At 38.4% G+C, this 24,841-nt stretch overlaps 1 protein-coding gene across 1 annotated transcript in view; it reads left to right on the forward strand.

The window, feature by feature from the left end:
* Positions 1 to 16,201, forward strand: part of SMO (smoothened, frizzled class receptor) — a 56,406-nt gene extending 40,205 nt beyond the window's left edge. Inside the window, exons 11-12 of the mRNA XM_053716363.1 lie at positions 10,848 to 10,982; positions 12,544 to 16,201. Of these exons, the coding sequence (XP_053572338.1) occupies positions 10,848 to 10,982; positions 12,544 to 13,130 (722 nt within the window). The 3' untranslated portion in view covers positions 13,131 to 16,201. The remainder of the gene's footprint in view (positions 1 to 10,847; positions 10,983 to 12,543) is intronic.
* Positions 16,202 to 24,841: the final 8,640 nt, after the last annotated feature.

The raw sequence follows: 24,841 nt of genomic DNA on the forward strand, positions 1-24,841 counted from the left end.
CCCCTTGATGGTTGATGTAAGCCACAGTTGTGATATTGTCCGACTGAAATATGATGTACCTCAGAGTTGCTAACTGAGGCCAAGTCTGAAGAGCATGGAATATCGCTCCCAGTTCCAGAATATTCATTAGAAGGAGGGTCTCCTCCTGAGTCCACTGTCCCTGAGCCTTCAGGGAGTTCCAGACTGTATCCCAACCTAAAAGGCTGGCATCTGTTGTAACAATTGTCCCATCTGACCTGCGGAAGGTCATACCCTTGGACAGATGGACCCGAGATAGTCACCAGAGAAGAGAATCTCTGGTTTCTTGGTCCGGATTTAACAGGAGAACAAATCTGTGTAATCCCTGTTCCTCTGGCTGAGCATGCATAGTTTCAGTGGTCTGAAATGTAGGCGTGCAAACGGTACTATGTCCCTTGCCGTTACCATTAAGCCGATTACATTCATGTACTGAGCCACCAAAGGGCGCGGATGGAATGAAGAACACGGCAGAAATTTAGAAACTTTGACAACCTGGACTCCGTCAGGTAAATTTTAATTTCTACAAAATCTATCAGAATCCCTAGGAGGGAAACCCTTGATATTGGGGATAGAGAACTCTTTCCTTGTTCACTTTCCACCCATGCGATCTCAGAAATGCCAGTACTACGTCCGTATGAGACTTGGCAACTTGGATGTTTGACGCCTGTATCAGGATGTCATCTAAATAAGGGGCCACTTCTATGCCCCGCGGCCTAAGGACCCCCAAAGTGACCCCAGAACCTCCATAAAGATTCTAGGGGCTGTAGTTAACCCAAAGGAAAGAGCTACAAACTGGTAATGCCTGTCTAGAAAAGCAAACCTGAAAAACCGATGGTGATCTTTATGCATCGTAATGTGAGGATAAGCATCCTTCAAATCCATTGTAGTCCTCTATTGACTCTCCTGGATCATAGTTAAGATGGTACGAATAGTTTCCATCTTAAATGATAGAATTCTAAAGAATTTGTTTAAGATCTTTTAGATCCAAAATAGGTCTGAAGGTTTCCTTTCCTTGGGAACCACAAACCGATTTGAGGAAAACTGTGTCCCTGTTCCTCTATTGGAACTGAATGGGTCACGTACACAATGCAAGAATGTCTCTTTCTTTATCTGGTTTGCAGATAAATGTGACTCCCCTTTTTTGGGGGGGAAAGCTTTGAAATCCAGAAGATATCTCTGGGGTATAATTTCCAATGCCCAGGGATCCTGGGTATCTCTTGCCCACGCCTGGGCGAAGAATGAAGTCTGCCCCCTATAGGATCCGTTACCAGATAGGGGTCTGTTCCTCATGCTGTTTTAGAGGCAGCAGCAGGCTCCTTGACCTGCTTATCTTTGTTCCAGGTCCGGTTGTCTCCAGACCGCCTTGGACTGAGCAAAAGTTCCCTCTTATTTTGCCTTAGAGGAAGTTGATGCCACACCTGCCTTGAATTTTCGAAAGGCACGAAAATTAGGCCTTTTTTGTCCCTTGATTTGGACCTGTCCTGAGGAAGGGCATGATCTTTTCCTCCAGTGATATAAGTAATAATCTCCTTCAAACTAGGCCTGAATAGGGTCTGCCCCTTGAAGGGAAGTTAAGTAGCTTATTTATTAAAGTCACGACAGCTGACCATGATATAAGCCATAGCGCTCTGCGGGCCAGTATAGTAAAAAACAGAATTCTTAGCCGTTAGTCTAGTCAAAGGAACAAAGGCATCAGAAAACAAAGGAATTGGCTAGCTTAAGTGCTCTAAGCTTGTCAAATATATTAATCCAATGGAGCCTGTAAAGCCTCATCAAGAGACTCAAACCAGAACGCCGCAGCAGCAGTGACAGGAGCAATGCGTGCAAGGGGCTGCAGGATAAAACCTTGTTGAATAAACATTTTTTATCCATTGGATCTAAAAAAGCACAACAGTCCTCGCCAGAGGTAGTGGTACGCTTAGCTAGAGTAGAAACTCTTCTCTCCACCTTAGGAACTGTCTGCCATAAGTCCCGTGTGGTGGCAACTATTAGAAAACATTCTTCTAAAAAATAGGAGGGGAAGAGAACGGCACACCTGGTCTATCCCATTCCTTATGAAAAATTTTAGTAAACCTCTTTAGGTATTGGAAAAACATAAGTACACACCGGCACTGCATATTATTTATCCAGTCTACACAATTTCTCTGGCACTGCGATTGTACACATTCATTCAGAGCAGCTAAAGCCTCCCTGAGCAACAAGTGGAGGTTCTCAAGCATAAATTTTAAATGTAGAAATATCAGAATCAGGTTAAATCATCTTCCCTGAGTCACAAATATCACCCACAGACTAAGCATATTGTGAGGTAGTATCAGACATGGTTCTTAAAGCGTCTGTATGCTCTGTATCTACCCCCAGAGCTGTTTTGCTTTCCTTTAATTTCAGGTAGTCTGACTAATACTGCTGCCAGTGTATTATACACAACCTTTGCCATGTCTTGTAAAATAAACGCTATGGGCGCCATTGATATACTTGGCGCCATTTGAGCGTGAGTCCCTGGAGCGGGAGTCAAAGGGTCTGACACGTGGGGAGAGTTAGTCGGCATAACTTCCCCCTCGACAGAATCCTCTGGTAAAATAAACGCTATGGGTGCCCTTGATGTACTTGGCGCCATTTGAGCGCGAGTCCCTAAAGCGGGAGTCAAAGGGTCTGACACGTGGGGAGAGTTAGTCGGCATAACTTCCCCCTCGACAGAATCCTCTGGTGATAATGTTTTTAAATACAAAAAATGATCTTTATTGTTTAACATGAAATCAGTACATCTGGTACACATTCTAAAATGGGGTTCCACCATGGCTTTAAACATAATAAACACAGAGCCTCCTCTATGTTAGACATGTTAGAACTAATAAAGAGACTAGTAAGCTTGGAAAACACTTTAAATCAAGTTAACAAGCAAATATAACAAACGTTACTGTGCCTTTAAGAGAAACAAATTTTGTCAAAATTTGAAAAACAGTGAAAAAAGGCAGTAAATTAAACGAAATTTTTACAGTACATGTAATAAGTTAACAGAGCATTGCACCCACTTGCAAATGGATGATTAACCCCTTAATGCAAAAAACAGATAAAAAAAAAAAAAAAAACGACATTTTTTTAAACAGACACAACAAAACTGCCACAGCTGAGCTGTGGATTACCTTCCCTATAACTGTTTCTATGCAAAATTTAAGCCAGCCATGTGGAAAAATTAGGCCCCAATAAGTTTTATCACCAAACATATGTTAAAAAACGATTAAACATGCCAGCAAACGTTTTAAAACACATTCTTATAAGAGTATGTATGTCTATTAATAAGCCTGATCCAGTCGCTATCACTGCATTTAAGGCTTTACTTACATTACTTCGGTATCAGCAGTATTTTCTTAGTCAATTCCATTCCTTAGAAAAATATATTACTGCACATACCTTAGCATATATCTCTATCAATCAGCCTGGTACCAGTCGCTTTCACTGCATTTAAAGGCTGTACTTGCATTACTTCGGTATCAGCAGTATTTTCTTAGTCAATTCCATTCCTTAGAAAAATATTTTACTGCACATACCTTATTTGCAGGAAAACCTGCACGCCATTCCCCCTCTGAAGTACCTTACTCCTCAGAATGTGTGAGAACAGCAACTGGATCTTAGTTACGTCTGCTAAGATCATAGAAAAAACGCAGGCAGATTCTTCTTCCAAATACTGCCTGAGATAAACAGCACACTCCGGTGCCATTTAAAAATAACAAACTTTTGATTGAAGAAATAAACTAAGTATAAAAAACCACAGACTCTCACGACCTCCTATCTATGTTGAGACTTGCAAGAGAATGACTGGTAATGGCAGTTAGGGGAGGAGCTATATAGCAGCTTTGCTGTGGGTGGACTCTTGCAACTTCCTGTTGGGAAGGAGAATATATCCCATAAGTAATGGATGATCCGTGGACTGGATACACTTAACGAGAGAAATATATATATATATATATATATATATATATATATATATATATATATATATATATATATATATACACATATATATATATACACATATACATATACACAGGTAGCCCTCAGTTTATGCCTGGGTTAGGTTCCAGAAGGAATGGTTGTAAATTGAAACCCAGTTTATAATGTAAGTCAATGGGAAGTGAGGGAGATAGGTTCCAGGCCCCTCTCAGAATTGTCATAAGTAACACCTAATACAGTGATTTGCAACCTTTTTTTTGCCGTGGCACACTTTTACATAAAAAAATCCTGTAGCACACCACCATCCCAAAATTGTACAAAATCACACATTGTAGCCTAGCCTAATACAGGATATATATATATATATACACACACACTGTACTGTGCTGTCATGCCATGCCTCCTACAAACTATACATGACATATTGACATTCATTCACAAACACCCCCGCACTGTTGTCAGTCTGCCGCTGCACACCTGAGGAGCTCTCAGGGCACACTAGTGTGCCACGGCACACTGGTTGAAAAACACTGACCTAATACATTATTTTTAAAGCTTTGAAATGAAGACTTTAAATGCTAAACAGCATTATAAACCTAATAAAATAATCCCACAACAAAGAATATATAATTAAACTAAGTTAAATTAACAAAAACCAAAATATGATGGGTTGAGAGCCCATCTTAGAATACACTGTTAGCACTCTTTGTAGGCATATAGAGCTTGAGATAACTGTGTTCAAAGTGAACTCCAAATGGTTAAAGAGGTCTCATTGAAATTAATAAAACATAACTTTTATTATATACACATAAAATCAGAGTTAAAATATACGGATGTGCAAATTAAAAACAAAAAACTCTTGGTAGGGTGATGAGATAAGTAATTTATTCCTAATTTAATTTACACCCCCCCCCCCCCTTTGAGAAAGCCGCGAGAACGGCGAAACATGTTAGGGAATTGGTGAGGAGTCAGGGAGCTCCTGTGTTTGTTAGGGCTTAAACTTTTTGTAAGGACATTGTGTTGATAATTTCACCTTTCTATGTAATTACTTCGGTTCAGAACCGGAATTATTAGGCAAGCGGTTATTTATTAATTCAAGCAGTCTTAATGCTATCAGCAATGAGGTAACGGACAACTACACGGACAATTGGGGTAACGGCTAGCCACCGAGTTAGTGTCAGATATTAGGGTATACTAGCATACTAGTAACATTAATACACTACCCTGGTCCAAAGCTGGGTCTCAGCACACAAACCCACAATTGCTCATACTTAACTTGATATTAAAATCCAACAGGTATTACCTACAGAGCAGTTTGAATTTAAGTATCGGTGCAAACAATTTGCTAGCGTTTGGCGCCACAACTGATAATAACTTGTTACCAGTTTTTACCTAGTGTCACTGACTCACTATATGTATACCAATGCTTATGATTGCACCTATTTAACTTTGATGTTGGCTATATAATTATAATAACCTAGGTGTCATAATACATGTGGCTACTTTGAATAACTAAGGCATAAGCAGCCCCTCATACGTTTTTTTGAGGCGAACCTCGATATAGCCACTGGTGGTTAATGTGTAACAAATTAAACTGACTGTGGCTGTACCACTCCAGACATACCTTACAGGGTGTCACAGTATAACCTGTTTCAGTCACAAATTCATTTGGAAATATAACTTAACTACATGACTATAGATTAAAGCCAAATAGTAATTGGTTTTTGTTCCCCTCTAGTGACCAATCCTATAAGAGTTGTTACAATAGTTCCTCAAAAACAGCTAAATAGCAGACTTGCAAAAACATTGTGAGGTGAGAGAGAGGTGATTTCAACCATAACACATACAAAAAATTTTGGAAACTATAAATCAATTCGGTTGATAAATCAGATATATATTCCAAACTGTTATTAACCCTATGAGATAATATCTGATGATAAGATACTTAAGTATGCAAATTCCAAACTGTTATTAACCCTATGAGATATTACTCAAATATTTGATGTTAAGATATCTAAGTATGCACCAAACACACTGACTGGTAAATTTGTTATGGTATCTTGTAACTATCTTTAAATTTATAGGGTGCAAACGCATCCAAATATAGTGATGACATCTTACCATTTTTGGAACATACAATAAACAATTGGAGACCGTTAAGTTTGGTACCGGGTTCAATAAATAATTACCAATTCAGCACCAAATCAATACGAAATTCATTATGCTGATTCTCTAAATCCACGTTTCACTAGACACTACTATACTAGTGTAACCTCATATAGGTATAATATTATTGCCTCTATTAGAGAGCTAATAATTAACCTCTAGTAGTGGAAACAGAATTATCTGATTGATTGTGTGCTTATATGTATTCAGAATACTGAATATTGAATACCCAGGTATCGTCATACCTAGTATACTTTTATATTTTTTGCTACTTAATTCCACAATTGAGGAATAAATTACTTATCTCATCACCCTACCAAGAGTTTTTTGTTTTTAATTTGCACATCCCTATATTTTAAGTCTGATTTTATGTGTATATAATAAAATTTATGTTTTATTAATTTCAATGAGACCTCTCTAACCATTTGGAGTTCACTTTGAACATGGTTATCTCATGCTCTATATGCCTACAAAGAGTGCTAACAGTGTATTCTAAGATGGGCTCTCAACCCATCATATTTTGGTTCTGACAATTTAATACACAGCACCACTCACCCCTATATATAGCTACGAAGCTAATGAATAAAATGAAGGTGTAGGCTTCTAAACTTTATAGGTAGTGCTACTGAATCCCCTTTTCTTCTAATTTAACAAAAACATTTGCTAAACTGCATTATAAACCTAATAAAATAATCACACAACACAGACTTCACTTGCATTTTTCTGCAAACAGTTCTTTCTGTGAATTCCAATCTGGACTGATTTATAGACAGGAAGATCTTGTTCCTTTGAAATCTGCTCGATAGCTTTGGTCTGGTTAAAGTGATTAATTTCAGCTTGCTTGGCTTTGCTGCAACACAAGAGGACAGCTCCACCTACTGGCTATTTTAATAAATGCACTGCTTCTCAATGCTTTTCAATAGCAGTCACATGACTGGAAAAAAGGTTGTTATTCTGAAACGATGTAAATTGAACCGTTGTAAAACGAGGGCCACCTGTGTGTGTGTGTGTATATATATATATATATGTGTGTGTGTGTGTGTATATATATATATATATATATATATATATATATATATATATATATTTATAAATATATATATATATATATTTATAAATATATATATATATATATATATATATATATATATATATATATATATTTATAAATATATATATATATATATATATATATATATATATATATATATATATACACACACATATATACACACACATATATACACACACACACACACACAGGTGGCCCTCGTTTTACAACGGTTCAATTTACACCGTTTCAGAATAACAACCTTTATAGTATACAACCCACGGTATTGATCTAGGCCTATTTTGGCCTATTTGATGCCACTATTTGGCTACCAAATTAAACCATTTAAAAGAGAAAAAAAAGTGTGTGTGTGTCTATTAGTATGTGAGAGAATGTTAGTGTCTTTGTGTGTTTGAGCGTGTATGACATAGTGTGTGTATTAGTATGTGAGTGTGTATGTGTTAGCGTGTGCAACAGAGTGCTTGTGTGTTTGTATGTGAGAGAATGTTAGTGTCTTTGTGTGTTTGAGCGTGTATGACAGTGTGTGTTAGTATGTGAGAGTGAGTGTGTGAGCGTGTGCGACAGTGCGTGTGTGTTTGTATGTGAGAGAATGTTAGTGTCTTTGTGTATGACAGTGTGTTTGTGTGAGAGAGTATGTGTGTGTTAGTATGTGAGAGTGAGTATGTAAGTGTGTGTGTCAGAGCATGCGTGCTTGTGCGACAGAGTGCGTGTGTGTTTGTATATGAGAGAATGTTAGTGTCTGTGTTTGAGGGTGTATGACATAGTGTGTGTTTGTGAGAGAGTATGTGTGTGTTGGTATGTGAGAGTGAGTATGCAAGTGTGTGTGTGTCAGAGCGTGTGAGCTTGTGGGACAGAGTGTGTGTGTTTGTATATGAGAGAATGTTAGTGTCTTTGTGTTTGAGCATGTATGACATAGTGTGTATGTGAGAGAGTGTGTGCGTTTGTGTTTATGTGCTATTATACATGTGCTGTGCTGTGCACGGTGCAAGAGTGTTTGTTTGGGTTTGGATTGAATTAAAGGTGTCATGCGTAGCCACCAATCACCAGATGTTTTCGGCTCAGGATTATCTACTTGCTGGCTTTTAAGCTTTTAATGGTGTTTAAGCACAGGGTTCTGATCAAGCAATGGTGCAATAAAAATCTGCCCTTTTTTTTTTCTTTCTTTTTTTGTTGCATTAAAAAGAGAATATTTTAAAACATATTATTTTTATTTTTCATTTAATGTATAAAATGTAATGTGCTGGGGAATAAAATCTGCTTGTGAGGTGGAACTGCTATACAACAGTGGGAATTGTGCTTACTGGCAAGTGACTAAACTGGCCTTAAATGGGCAGTTTACTGTAAAAATAGTTTTCCCCTTACAGGGACATTAAACCCATTTTTTTTTCTATCATTATTCAGATAGAGAATACAATGTTAAGCAACTTTCTAATTTACTTCTGTTATCTAATTTTCTTTTATATCTTTATATGCTTTCCTGAAAATCATATCTAGATAGGCTCAGGTGCTGCTGAGTGGTGGCTGCACATAGATGCCTCGTGTGATTGGCCCATGTGCATTGCTATTTCTTTAACTAAGGATATCTAAATTATGAAGCAAATTAGATAATAGAAGTAAATTTGAATGTTGTTTAAATTTGTATTCTCTGTCTGAATCATGAAATAAAATGTTGGGTTTATTGTCCCTTTAATGAGTTCCCAAAGGCTTGCTATGGCAACTGTGTGGGAAAATTGCTCATGTTGGTTTATTTTTATACATGAAATAGCATGTTTTGCTGATTGAATTTTCAATCCATGATTCTCTAGCTCATGCCCATATAAATGTGCTGAACCTTCAGAAATAGCAGACCCCTAATCTCATCTATTTCTCTATATATTTGTCTTCTTATCATATCTGTCTTTGCACAATGGCCAATACTTGGAGAGAGCAATTGAAAAGGAGAATATTACCTATCTTTTCCACCCCTACTGGGAACTTACCTGCTTCTCTTGTTTACATAGCTCTTCTATAGAAAATACTTAAGCATTCATATTTTAAGTATATGTGGTACAAAAGCAGTTATTTTAAATGACAAAACAAAGGTAAATTAGCTATGATGTAAACAATTTGATACACTCCAGTATGCAAAACAGAACATATTAAAGTAGACAAAATATTTCTGTGCTCAGTCGTACACAAGCATGCACTTTCTGCTATATTTTAAATAAAAAAATAAACAGCTTTCATGCAAAAAAAAAAAGTATTTTAAATTTGACTAATACAGCCGTATCCAATCCATTGTCCACTTCCTACTAACGCTAATAGGCTAATCAGGACAACTCCTACATTAATAGGAAAACACACAGGCCTGCAAGCCTGATACAAATGTTATAGCCCACTAGAGTTTTATTCAACATGAACCAAATTCATTATCTTGTGCCTGAATGTAAAACGAATTACTCTATAAAAGAGAAAAAATGGAGCACATCCACAATCTAAGTGCAGTATCTTTAAAACAACACTTTATTTATATAATACATAAAACGATATTCACTCACAAAGGTGCCCTCAAACATATGTGCCTGCCTTTGAAAAACAATAACAATCCCACTCCAACATATACAAGTAAATACTAAATAAATGGAGATTGTGTGACACTGTATGGGGTGAACGATTAGTATTTAGCCGACTATCGTTCAGTCCCTGCAGTGTTCACACTCACTTCTCCTTCGGTATGTTTATGGGTGTGGCCTTAGTGTTTCACGGGCTCCTCCCCGCTTCGTCAGAGGCTTAGCCCGCGAAACGCGTAAGGCCACGCCCATAAACGCACCAAAGGAGAAGTGAGTGTGAACACTGCAGGGACTGAACTATAGCCAGCTAAATACTAATCGTTCACCCCATACAGTGTCACACGATCTCCATTTAATTAGTATTTACTCTTATATGTATATATCCCTGATAGCAGTGCACTGACTAGTTCCCCCCGGCCCCTGCATAAAAGATCTGGATAGAGACAAGATTTGTCTGCAGATACAGGGTGGACCCGAATACGTAACTGCACAGCTGGAGTGGGATTGTTATTGTTTTTCAAAGGCAGGCACATACCTCATTGAGGGCACCTTTGTGAGTGAATATCGTTTTATGTATTGTAAATAAAGTGTTGTTTTAAAGATGCTGCACTTAGATTGTGGATGCGCTCCATTTTTTCTCTTTTATAGAGTAATTCATTTTATTTCTATCCAAGCCTGAGAGTGAACACTGGTGGGCAATTAAGGAGCAGCAACCCAAGTATATCCTGGATCAAGTAAAAAACTTTATCCCTAAATTGGATTTTATTGAAAATATTGAACAAACACCATTCAAGCACTGGGTGTTTGATAACTTTTATACACCCATGGTATTTGTGAAGTACTATAAGGCAGTTTTAGCCTTTTTACTGACTAAGAAGGAATGCGTATATTTAAAAAAAAAAAAAAAAAAAATAGATTGGGTATTTCTAATGTGGCGCTGTCTACTAAGCTGTATGTGTTTTGTGCCTGAATGTGTTTCCCTATATTGAAGACTATTTTAGAGTAAAACAGAGATAATTAAATTCTGATCTGACAGAGTGTCTGTAATATGGCAGTATTCATGCACTTTATCTAATTCCGAATGTCTTCTCCAGCTGGCATGGACTTTGACATCAACGAGCCTTCAGCAGATATGTCCTCAGCCTGGGCTCAGCATGTTACAAAGATGGTGGCCAGGAGAGGAGCCATCTTACCCCAAGACGTTTCCGTGACACCTGTAGCCACACCAGGTATGTTTGTCTGTGATAGTCATTGTCTGTGCAGATGTCCTCAGTTAATCAGAGACTTCTGCAGGATCTTCCCAACCACAATAAAAATATTATTGGGAATTAGCAGAGTTCATTCTTTAACATTCTTTTTTTATATGTTGTTACTATTAATATAAAATCACTCTCTCTCTCTCAAAATACTTATCCTCATATGGAGTACACCTAACCAATATAGAAATCCTGTATCCCTGCGCATCTTTAGGACCTTCCTGACCTTGTTTTAAATGTTGCTCATTAGAACCTGTTTGGTGTGTGTGTGTGAAGGCATGTGTATAAGCACAGATGTGTAGTCGTAATTTGCAGTGCATGCGCTAAATTCGTACTACATTTCATACTTCAGTACACCTATGCTCTCTTGCCCATTTTGCATAGTGTTGAGTAGAAGAGAATAAGGGTCTAAAGCTCCACTTCAGACATTACATTTAAACAAAACAATGACCCAGGGAGTTACTGAAGAGCTTAGCATTTCACAATTTAACAAAAAAATAAAAACAGTAACTGTGTTGAGAGAGCCTTACCTGTTTTTTGGGGGCAGTTCCCTCCCCTCTATTAGTCATAAGGATAATCCTGAATGTTTTTCTGTATAAATGAGTCTTTCACTGACAGAATAGAGAGAGCCCCTCTTTAAACATTCAAATTGTAAAGGTCACCAACAGACTTGTGTTTAGGGATTTGTTTAAAGGGACATTAAACCCAAAATTTGTCTTTCATTATTCAGACAGAGAATATAATTTTAAACAACATTGCAATTTACTTCTATTATCTAATTTGCTTCACTCTTTAGCTATCCTTAGTTAAAGAAATAGCAATACACATGGGTGAGCCAATCACATGAGGCAACTATGTGCAGCCACCAATAAGAAGCTACTGAGCCTATCTAGATATGCTTTTCAGGAAAGAATATCAAGAGAATGAAGCAAATTAGATAATAGAAGTAAATTAGAAAGTTGTTTAAAATTGTATTCTCTATCTGAATCATGAAAGAAAAAAGTTGGGTTTAATGTCCCTTTAAGTTGTTTAGTAGACTGTTGTGAGTAATCTGCAGTGTTCTGGAATTGAACATACAAATTTGATTACAGCAGTAAATTTTACAAGCTTTTCTGAATCACACAAAAATTACTGGGTTCCATGTCAATGAGTAAACTAAATTTGTTTTCTTAGTTTAGATGGAACAATAATGGGTTCTATATATTGAGATTAAGAGGTTAATCCTCTATTGTACTATTACAGTTTAAATCTCCAACCTGAAATACTGCATTTTGTTCATACATAATAACCTTATGCATGTCAGATTATTATTTTAAGGGACATGAAACCCTTCATTTTGTTTTCTTTCATGATTCTGGTAGAACATACAATTTAAAAAAAAATTCCAGTTAACTTCTATTATCAAATTCACGTTGTTTTTTTGGTATCCTTTGTTGAAGACAACATAAATATTTTGAAATTGCAAGGCATTTAGTCTTCCTTTTAAAATCTTAGCATGATTTTGGTGAGATAGTTATGTCTTCTTATTTTTCAGTACCACCAGAAGAGCGTGAAAAAATGATGTGGATAATGGATAGTGACATTCCACAAAGGCTTGAGAAGAAGGCTGGCAAGAAGAAGAAGAAGAGGAAGAAAGAAATACGTCCACTGGAGGAGGTCGCAGGCATGGAGCACTTTCCTGGCCGGGTGTCAAGCGGTGTGCCACGCCTTCCAAAATTGCCAGGGAAGCCATGCCTTGTCACAAAGTCAAAACATCCCCAAGAACTTGAGGAGGCTCTGCCCAGGCCATACAAGAAGTGGCCCCCTCTCCAAGGAAGTGTGTATTCTGAAGAGGTCATGGATGGCTCACTTGAATACAGAAAATACCCCAACAACAATGTGATGTCCCATCCTTACTCCCCAGATGAGACCCAATATGCAGACCAGAGCACCGTTAGGTTTATCCCTCCACCCAGGCATGATGGTGCCTTTCATTATGCAAATAGAAATCCCAATACCCAAATCATGGGACATACCTCTTATGGTGCAAGAACTCAAACCAGAAGAGCCGGAGTTGCCCCAATGCATTCACGTGCAAACCTCATGGATGCTGAATTAATGGACACAGATTCAGATTTTTAGAGGTGCATAGAACATAAGTTGGTGTCGTGAAGCATTTTCTGGGGGAAAGGTTGCAAGTTCAATCTTCTGGTTGTAATGGAGGAAATATTCTCTCCTCAAAGTTGCCTGCAAGTACCAGGTGGATATCCAGTTCCTACAGAGCTTTACTTTGCTCTTTTTCCTAAAAGAAAAGAAAATCATAAATGCTGAAATATTTCAAAGATTGGAAAGTGGTTTACAAAAAACTTACACTTTTTAATCCAAGAGCTATCAAATCTTGAAAATGTGTAGTACTAAAACTTTACAGTCTCAAGCAATTCCTTCTTTTAATGGACTTTGTTCCTGTGATTACGTATTTATTATTTACAAAGAAATATTTCAAAAGCATAGAAGGTTGTTCACAGTCTCAACACTTTGATTATCTCTGGATATAAATGTGAACAGTGACACACGTTTGCAACATAAAAAGTATTTAATGTGCCAGTTAAATAAGACCAGGCGTCCATGCTGGAGTTGGCATTGTATTACAATACTGTACTGTATTATGACGGGTACAAGTCTAAGGCTAATGAAGTTGTGCGTTTTCTTCTATTGAACGGTACTTTCTTATGAAGGGGTTCCTTGTTTTGGCCTCTTCATGCAATGCGGCTGCATATCTGGCAGTTGGTACTCAGTATTAAATCATTGGAACTTCTGTCTACTTGTCTGGGAATAGGAGCTTTGCAGGGCAATGTGTAAATACCCAGACAATTTTGTTTATTTTATAGATTATTTTTTTGGTACAATTCATAGACACTTTACATATTTGTACAAAATATATGAATACTGGAGATGTATGGGAATTTACAGATTTTTAAACAAGATCAACAGGTTAGCAAATAAATTGAATGGTGCATTTACATCAACATTTTGTGTCTTGTCAATAAAGTTACATGGACAACCATGATTGTAGTTCTGACCTTGTTGACTGCTAGACAGGTTAACAATACAGCATTCCTATAAGGATTCTAATAGACTTACAAACATACAGTGAAGATACCAATCACCCTTCCATGCCGTCCATTATTTGTGTTCCAGTGCTCTTGTAAATTATAGATGTCAATTAGCTGCGTAAATCAGATGGCAATGAGACCATAATGGTCCATTACTTAACATCTATATCTGTATGTAATGTATCCACCATACATTGCAGCCTTCTATTGGCAGCTAAATAGGTAACAAAGATTTGCCGTATCCTAATACTACCAATTCTAAGCTGTCAGTTTGACTGTCTTAAGTGCAGCAAAACTATTAAATTAGTAATATGTTGTTTTTTTAATGACATAAGTTGTTTATTTCTGTTATCAAAAGGCCAGTTTAATCTTCCATTTTTTTTTCTTTATTTAAATTCCTAGTTATTAATCAAAATATTTTTTTACCAGAAACTAGGTGTATACAGCTTATATTTTCTTTTCAGATGTAAAAATAAGGAGCTTTGTAAATATATCCAATGAGATCTCCCTGCGTGCAAGTTCTTTCTGTTGAGAAAAGTGACTATCACTTATAATATGGGATAGAAAAATGGGAACCTCATGCTGGGGCACAGAGCGTTTAAGTCAACCAAACGTGAAATCGAAATGTAAAGCAAATACATTCATAAACCTAATTTAATGGTATTGATTAGTTTTTTTTAAATGCAGACATTTTTTTAGGCTCTAAGTAGTATGAATATTTTTTATTATACATTTAACTCTTGGCCTTTTCTTCAAGAGGTTAAAATATATATATATTATAACAGATTTGTTAATGTGAAAATATATGTTGGCAAAGACAGTTATAGCTGAGCTTGATGCAAAAAACGTGTTGCTCCACCTACTAGATGACCTTGGAGGTACAAGATTGCAGCACAAATCCACAAAAAAGATTTTGTTTTCTATTTTTATCACAAATGCTTTTGTGATTTACATTGAAATGCATCCACATTTACAATTTGTGCCTTGTAAGTTGTTACACAAAGATAATGAACATTCTGAAAATAATAAGTACGTAAATAATACAAAATATATCTGTTGCCAGATTTGCTGGATTGTATTTGTTTGCAAACGACTACTTTACCTTTATGTTATTTAAAATATATACTTTTGACTTATTCCACCTACACTGAAAATATGAGTAACAAACATTTCCCTGTAGAAAGGCTATGTATAAAGGATACAATAGCTCTGAATAATCTCACAGTGAGGGGGTATGAGGGAGAGAGGTTTTTTGTATGTGAAATAGCTTCTTGTGTTTATTCAACCCCCCCAGCCATTATGTCAGTACCTAATATAATTAACATTAGCAGGTCTGCTTTACTTGCAGACTCAGCCCACTGTTATGGGCATGTTGTGTAGAACAACAGGTGATGGTTGTAATGAGCAAACATCATGTACAAAATAAACATAAAGGAACAATTTCCAGGTAAATACATTTTATAATAGTGTCCATTGTAAACTCATTGAGGGGCCACCATGCATTGATCTTGTGAATACTAGGGCTGTGTGTGTAGGAGCCATGAATTGTAAGGACCATGAATATGTCTAGGGCCAATGAATCACACATTTTTTTGCATGCATTATCAACTTGTATATATTGTATTAAATATTTTGCCACTTTTTTTACATTGTTGATTCTGTGTTGTCACAAAACCTAGGGGTGAATCACAAGCCTGTAGAAAAGGCGTATCATATGATTTATCTACAAAAATTCAACTAGACTTTAATGGTGAATTTAGTAGAAAAAACATTAAATACATTTTTGTTAAGGATTGTGATTGACATCTTCAGTTTTAGGCAAATCTGCTAAGAACACATTCATTGTATATAAGTAATCATTATAGAAACACTTTTTGCTTTTTTCTAATACATTTCTGGCATAGATTAATAGCAGGGACTGCAACCCCACCCCACCCCACCCCATTCTTTGCTGCTGCTGCCGAGTCTGTATCCACATTTGGTAAATAAGGTACAGTCATTTTTGTATGTAACAGGAAAAAAAAAACACAAGGAATAATAAGCTGTTACCAAAATCTTTTTGTATTTTTGTACCTGTAAATAAAAACAGAGTGAAGTATTTGTTGTGAGTATTGTGTCGTTGAACTTAATCATTTGCAGTTACATAGAATCCAATTCTTGACATTTTATCTTCTTTTGTAATGTAAAAAGTCATTTTCTTTCAAGTAGAACACCATTCCCTGGAATAATGAAACTGACACTTGCATGGGCTGACTCAGGGAATTACCTAAAAAATAGCTATACCTGTGAGTTGCCAGATGTCTGACCTAGAAAATAATGGGACTCGCTGGGGAAAGCAAAGGGAGCAGGATGCTCTGCCGAAAACTCCAAATCATCAACATTTTCAATTACGTCATTTCCGGTGACTCCCATTTTCACTATTTGTTTTTGCCTCTGTCTGGGGGGTTAGGGGGCCACCCAACGATCATCTGGCATCCACCCCAAGTGAACCTTGGGGAATGAGGTTTACAAGGCGGAGGAAAAGAATATAGTTTTAATTTTGAGTTACAAATAGGAATTAAACAGCATTTTTTGAATGTGCAGTGTAGTATTTTTATGATTTTTACTGTGTGTATAAATTACATTTTTTACAGAAAATATGATTTTTACAAAACAAATTTTTTTTTTATTTTTTTTATTTCGTTTAATAACATACAATTTATGGCAAATATCCAGCATCTACATTGAAATGCCGAGTAAATACAGATAGTGAAATATTCCAGCATCAATAATTCACAATTGGCAAGGATTGTGGAACACAATATAAAAACAAAATTTATGTTTATCTGATAAATTTATTTATTTCCGGATATGGTGAGTCCACGGCTTGAGTAATTACTGTTAAGAATATCACTCCTGGCCAGCAGGAGGAGGCAAAGAGCACCACAGTTAAACTGTTAAGTATCACTCCGTATACACAACCCCCAGTCATTCGACCAAAGGGAAATGTAGAAAAAGGAGTAACACAAGGTGTAGAGGTGCCTAAGGTTATATTGTCAAAAGAACAACTGTCTTAAAATAAAGGGTGGGGCAGTGTACTCACCATATATGGAAAGAAATAAATGTATCAGGTAAGCATAAATTTTATTTTTATTTCCTAAGATATGGTGAGTCCACGGCTTGAGTAATTACTGTTGGGAACCAATACCCAAGCTAGAGGACACGGATAAATAGGGAGGGAAAAGACAGGCAGTCCTAAACAGAAGGCACCACCGCTTGAAGAACCTTTTTCCCAAAAGAAGCCTTAGCCGAGGCAAAAATATCAAATTTGGAAAAAGTATGTAGAGAAGACCAAGTTGCAGCCTTGCAAATTTGTTCCACAGCAGTTTCATTTTTGAAAGCCCAAGAAGAGGAAACCGCTTTTGTGGAATGAGCCATAATTCTCTCAGGAGACTGCTGTCCAGCAGTCTCATAAGCCAAACGAATTATACTTCGTAACCAAAAAGAAAGAGTAGCAGCAGTAGCTTTCTGACCTTTACATTACCCAGAGAAACAGACAAAGAGGGCAGAGGACTGGTGAAAATCCTTAGTCACCTGTAAGTAGAATTTAAGAGCATGTACAACAGAGCTTTCCAAACTTTTCATGTTGGTGACACACTTTTTACACCTACATCATTTTGCAACACAGTAATTTGGTTGTACTAGCAAACAGGAGGTTAAACTAACTTGTTTTAAGAGATATGGACACATACATGAATCATATAATAACAAAATGTATGTGCAAGAATTAAAAAAAAGTTTAATATCACCAATAGCTTCTTACTATTTTAATGGAATGTATGGGGTTGATGGGATGAAAACAGTTTCTGAATATTTGGTGGAATATTAGATAAAGACACTAGCACTTCATCATGAAGTATTTTTAAGCTTCCACTTCCTATCCATATATAAAGAGCAGGAGCAGCAATGCACTACTGGGAGCTAGCTGCAAAAAAAAACATAAAACCTTTGACTTCTGACTTCAGCTCAGCGTTTAAGCTGCCACCCTCAGAGCTCTGCGAGTCTGACTGACTACTGCCCACGCTGCAAACACACTGCTGTCCCACTGACTGACTACACATGCAGTCACGAGCCGATTGAGGAGACTACATGTGCAGTCAGGAGCCAATGTGCCGCCAATGGGAATAGTTTGTTCCCGCTGAGCTGCGCCAATAGGTTAAGATGATGTGTGACCCACTAGGTATCCATCACGTGTCAACCACGTGATATGCGTAGCATGCAGGCAGAATGTCATAAACCAAAAAAAAAATTTCAATTCCAAACAATTTGTGTTGAAGCAGGGACACACCTACACACTGCTGCCGACACACTAATGTGTAACGACACACAGTTTGGAAAGCACTGATGTACAACATCCAAATTGTGTAACAAACGTTCTTTGGAAGAAGAAGGATTAGGACACAGAGATGGAACAACAATTTCCTGATTGATATTTCTATTAGAAATAAACTTAGGAAGGAAACCTAACTTAGTACGAAGAACTGTCTTATCGGCATGAAAAATAAGATAAGGGGAATCACACTGCAGAGCTGAGGGTTCGAAGACTCTTCGAGAAGAAGAGATGGCAACAAGAAACAAAACCTTTCGAGATAACTTAATGTCTATGGAATGCAACAGCTCAAATGGATCCAGCTATAAAACTTAAAACATTAAAGGTTAAGGCTCCAAGGAGGAGCAACAGACTTAAAGACAGGCCTGATTTTTACCAAGGCCTGACAAAAAGATTGCACATCTGGCACATCCGCCAAACGTTTATGTAGTAAAACTGATAAAGCAGAAATCTGACCCTTCAGGGTACTGACTGAAAATCCCTTCTCCAGGCCTTCCTGAAGAAAAGATAAAATTCTAGGAATTCAAGAGTAGCCTTTGGATTCACACCAATAAAGATATTTACGCCATATCTTATGGTAAATCTTTCTAGTAACAGGCTTGCGAGCCTGAATCATGGTCTCAATGACCGACTCAGAAAAACCATGCTTAGACAGAATTAAGCATTTTATCTCTAAGCAGTCAGCTTCAGATAAACGAGATTTGGATAATGGAAGGGACCCTGAATCAGGAGGTTCTTCCTCAGAGGTAGTCTCCAAGGTGAGAGTGATGACATCTCTACTAGATCTGCAAACCAGATCCTGCGAGGCCATGCAGGGGCTATTAGAATCACTGACGCCCTCTCCTATTTGATATGAGCAATGACTCGTGGAAGGAGAGGAAACGGGTATGCCAACCGGAAAACCCAAGGAACCGCCAGAGCATCTATCAGAATGGCCTGCAGATCTCTTGACCTTGAAGTGTACCTTTTGGAAGCTTGGTGTTCTGACGGGACGCCATCAGATCTAATTCCGGCACCCCCCATTTGAGGAATAAGCTGGAAAACACCTCCAGATGGAGTTCCCACTCCCCGGGATGAAAAGTCTGTCTGCTCAGAAAATCCGCTTCCCAGTTGTCTACTCCTGGAATGTGGATGACAGATAGCAATTGTGGGTCTCTGCCCACTGAAGAATCAGAGTAACCTCCTTCATGGCTAAGGAACTCCAAGATCCTCCCTGGTGATTGATGTTAGCCACAGAGGTTATGTTGTCTGACTGGAAGCTGATAAACTGTACTGAGGCCAAGCCAATAGAGCATTGTAAATCGCCCTCAACTCCAAGATGTTGATGGGAAGAGCAGACTCCTCCCACGTCCAAAGGCCCTGAGCTTTTAATGAGTTCCAGACTGCTCCCCAGCAGGCTGTCGTCAGTGGTCGCTATCACCCAGGAAGGTCTCCGAAAGCATGTGCCCTGAGACAGATGTTCCTGAGAAATCCACCAGGGGAGAGAGTCCCTTGATGACTGATCTAACTCTATTCTCTGAGATAGATCCACATGGTCGCCATTCCATTGTCTGAGCATGCACAACTGGAGAGCTCTCAAATGGAATAGAGCAAAAGCAATGATGTCCATGGAAGCCACTATCAGACCAATTACCTTCATACATTGAGCCACTGAAGGATAAGCAGTAGCCTGAAGAGAGGTTTCCAGATTCACATTCCATCCATGGGAACGAAGAAAAGACAACAATATCTCTGTGAGAGATTTTGCTTGTTGAAAAAATGGTGCCTGAACCAATATGTTGTCCAGGTAGGATGCCACAGTAATTCCATGAGAACAGATCACTGCCAAAAGAGCCCCCAGAACCTTTGAAAAAAAATTCTTGGAGCCGTGGCTAGACCAAATGGAAGGGCCACAAACTGGAAATGTTTGTCCAGAAAGGCAAATCTTAGGAATCTGTGATGGTCCCTGTGAATAGGAACATGAAGATATGCATACTTTAAGTCTATAGTTGTCATGAACTGACCCTCTTGTACTAAAGGAAGAATGGAGTATATAGTCTCCATCTTCAAGGATAGCACTTTGAGAAACTTGTTTAGACACTTCAAGTCTAGAATTGGACGGAAAGTTCCCTCTTTTTTGGGAACCACAAATAGGTTGGAGTAGAACCCAAGACCCTGTTCCTGCACTGGAACTATCACTCCCAGGGAGGAAAGATGTTGTATACATTTCAAGAACTCCTCTCTCTTTATCTGGTCTGCAGGTAATCTTGAGAGATGGAATCTGCCTCTGGGAGGAAAAGTCTTGAATTCTAATTTGTAACCCTGGGATACTATGTCCACTGTCCAGGGATCTGGGACATCTCGTATGCAGGGTTGAGAGAACTGAGAAAGTCTGCCCCCAAAATGATACGATCCCGGGTCGGGGGCAAACCCTTCATGCTGATTTGGAATCAGCTGTGGGTTTCTTCGATTCTTTCCCCTTGTTCCAAGACTGATTGGGTTTCCAAGAAGATTTGGATTGTTCCTGCTTGGAAGAAGAAGGGGAAGGCTTTCCTCTGAAGTTGCGAAAGGATGAATATGACTCTGATGTCCTTTAGGCATATTCTTCTTATCTTGAGGTAGAAAACACCCTTTTCCACCCATAAGATCAGAGATAATTTCTGCCAAACAAGGTTTTGACCTTGTAAGGAATCACCAGAAGCTTGACTTTAGAGGAAACGTCCGCAGACCAGGATTTCAACCATAACGCCCTATGGGCTAGGACAGCGAAACTAGAAGTTTTAGCTACTAGTCTAACAACCTGTAAAATGGCATCTGCAATAAAGGAATTGGCTAACTTAAGAGCTTTAATCCTATCTTGAATTTCATCCAAGGAAGTCTCTACTTGAAGAGAATCAGACAAGGCCTTGAACCAATAAGATGCCACACTAGTTACGGTGGCAATACACACTTCTGGTTGCCATTGGAGACCTTGATGAACATAAATCTTTTTCAAATAAGCCTCCAACTTCTTGTCTATCGGATCCTTAAAAGAGCAGCTATCCTCAATAGGAATAGTGGTTCTCTTAGCCAGAGTGGAAATGGCCCCTTCAACTTTGGGTACAGTATACCAAGGGTCTTTAATGGAGTCCTCGATGGGAAACATTTTCTTAAAAATAGGAGACAGTGAAAAAGACACCCCTGGTTTCTCCCATTCCTGTGAGATAATCTCCCTAGCTGTCAGGGTTTTTTCCCTGTTTTGTTTGCCATGTGCTGCTGGCAGCCATTTTACTCACCTCTCTTGCTGACTATGGTGCATTGTGGGGGATGCTGGTCATTTCCTGCACTTCCTTTTATGGCCAGACTAGTGTGCATCATCTGTGTGAGACAGGATGCAGTCTGAGAATTGTGATGTCATCACTTATTATTTAAAGGGCCTCTGTTCAGTATGCTTTGTCTTTCCGTTGTCTCAGACCTGTTTGTGAGAGTTCCTGTGTATTACCTGGCTGTCTGACGTTCTTCCTGGTTCCTGATCCCTGGCTTGTTCCTGACTCTGCTGTTTTTCCTTGTTCCTGATTCTGGCTCGTTTGACTATTCGCTTTGGCTCCTGACTCGGCTCGTCTGACTACCAGCTCTGGTTTTGACTCCTGGCTTGTTATTTGACTTGTGGACTTTTTTTTTGTTTTGTTATTAATAAAGGTGTGATTATTTTTGCATTTCTCGTCTCAGTCTGATTCCTGGCACCCTGACACTAGCATGGTCTGGCACAGGAAAAACCTCTGAAGTGGAAGGTTCATCAAAGAAACTATTAAGTTTACTAGATTTCTTAGGAGTGACAATGAGAGGGGTATCGGAGTCATCTAAAGTAGCTAAAACCTCCTTTAACAATACACAAAGGTGTTCAAGCTTAAATCTGAAGGATACCACCTCAGTCTCAGAAGAAGGAATTATACGGGCCAAATCTGAGATTTCACCCTCATCAGACTTATGAGAAAGGGCAACTTGGAAAGCAGAACTGAGGACAGGCACCTTACTTTCTGAATTTCTAGATTTCCTCTTGCATTTTCCCTGTAATCTGGGAATGACAGCTAATGCCGACGATACCGCTGAAGATACTTGGGAAGCAATTTCTGCTTTTAAATAAATTCCAGTAGCAGTTAGAGGAACCGCAGGGCACTGCATGTGATGCCATTGAGGCTTGGGACGTAGCAGGAGAAAGCCGAGGTATTATTTTAACAGCATCATCCTGAGAGACATTAGACTCAAAAAATGTACCTTTATTTTGCAAGGTTTTCTTGACACATGAAGAACAAAATTGCATAGGAGCTGCAATTTGTGCATCTAAACATAATAAGCATGAATTCATGAGAGCAGGCTCTTGCTCCAAGTACAGATATGTTTCAAAGATTTTAATATTCAATTAAAATAAGCCAAGGAAAAAAATACACTTTAAATTTTAGCCCAAATTAGGATCGATCCCCAGCTAAAATTATGTGAGAAAAGTTAAGAAAAAACATTTAATAAACATCAAATAAACGTCTAAAATACCCCTTAAGGCAACCCCACACCTCAATTACTGAGGTGCCTTACCGCTACCAATTAAGACCGGATCACCCAGAAATGGAGAAAAACAACTTTTTCCTCAGAAACGTTATGAAGTAAAGCCGGTCACGTGACCACAACTGCCGAGCTCAAATTACTGCTGTGACACAGAGAGGCACCACTTCCTGTTACACTGAGTACCAGAATTAACCGTTTTTATAAACCTGACAGTTTCAAATGTTGCATCGTTTTATTTTAAAGCAAAGGGGAAATGAATAAGCTGCTGAAATAGAAAATGCAGCCTTACTTTCAGTATAAACTTGTATTGTTTTATCAAGTAAATATGTGTCAGAACATTTTACCCTTTCTTTTTAAAAGAGTTTAAATGTTAGTCTCACACGTGTTACAGTGCCTGCTTCATGCCCCAGTGTGACCCATACAACAGGATTAAATATATCCCAATAAAAAAAGCAGTCTTTTAATTTAAGTGCATGATCTCCCCAACTGGAAGAAAAAGCACTTACCTGCTCTGCTGTCCGGCATGTAGACAGTTACAAGGTATGAGAGGACACAATTCTTCACAGAGACCTTTGAAAAAGAAAGAACAGAGTAGCCAACTCTGGCTTTCTAAACTAGAGCAGCAATTGTTAGGAAAACGCAGTAAGTACCTCTTTACAAGTTCATAACTGCTTTAAAGCCACCATTACCCGACTGCAAGGAATGACGTGGAATACGACTATGCCCCAAAACTTGTAGATTAAATAAAAAAAAATTCTTCAGCCACCTATACTTCACCTCCTCTATGCACCAAAGGCAAAGAGAATGACTGGGGGTTGTGGGTAGGGGAGTGATACTTTGCAGTTTAACTGTGGTGCTCTTTGCCTCCTCCTGATATTCCCAATAGTAATTACTCAAGCCGTGGACTCACCATATTTTAGGAAAGAACGTGATACTCAAATTTTTAATATAGGTCTGAAATATCCCCAGAACGTGTATCAAATAAACAAGAAATAAGGCTGTTCCACAGATGAAAAAAAGGGGCCTCTCTTGGACCACCTGGTATGGGGTTATAAATAAAGGGTTATGTTAGGACACAAGAGCCACACTTTGACCCTGAATCAAAAAAGAATAACTAAAATGTAAACAGTTTGCTAAATATTTAAAAATCAAACTATATTGTCTTAAAGGGACAGTCAAGTCCAAAAAAAATACTTTCATGATTCAAATAGGGCATATAATTTTAAACAACTTTCCAATTTACTTTTATCACCAATTTTGCTTTGTTCTCTTGGTATTCTTAGTTGAAAGCTAAACCTAGGAGGTTCATATGCTAATTTCTTAGACCTCGAAGGCCACCTCTAATCTTAAAGTATTTTGACAGTTTTTCACCACTAGAGGGCATTAGTTCATGTATGTCATGGATACCGGGCTGCAAGGGTTAAACCCCTACAACCTTACCCCTGTTGTTTCTCAGTGGTTTTGGGCTCCTCAGAGCAACCACAATCTCTGGAAGCTTTTGTTTGCTTGTTTTGTGAAGTGCTGGTGTATGATCAGGAAAACCCTCCTAGGCTGGCCTGGCTCCTGGAACTCCTGGTCGGCCGCCTCACAACGGACACCCGCCTAACCCCTCTCAGGCTGGCCAGGCTCCTGAAACTCCCGATCGGCCACAGGACAGCAGTACATCTGCTAAATTTACCCCTGGTCGCTCAAGCAGCCCTTTGCCCCAGAGCGCCGCTCTTTTGGGGATTGGTAGCTCCTAGGGAGGACAAGGACTGGGGGAAATATCAGAGGGGAGATCCTTTGGGAACTGGGGGTTTTGGACACCCCTAACCCCATAACTTCAACGGACTGTAACTCCGGTCCCCAGTAAC

This window comes from Bombina bombina, chromosome 6, assembly GCF_027579735.1.
Source record: "Bombina bombina isolate aBomBom1 chromosome 6, aBomBom1.pri, whole genome shotgun sequence".
In the NCBI taxonomy this organism is placed as follows: domain Eukaryota; kingdom Metazoa; phylum Chordata; class Amphibia; order Anura; family Bombinatoridae; genus Bombina; species Bombina bombina.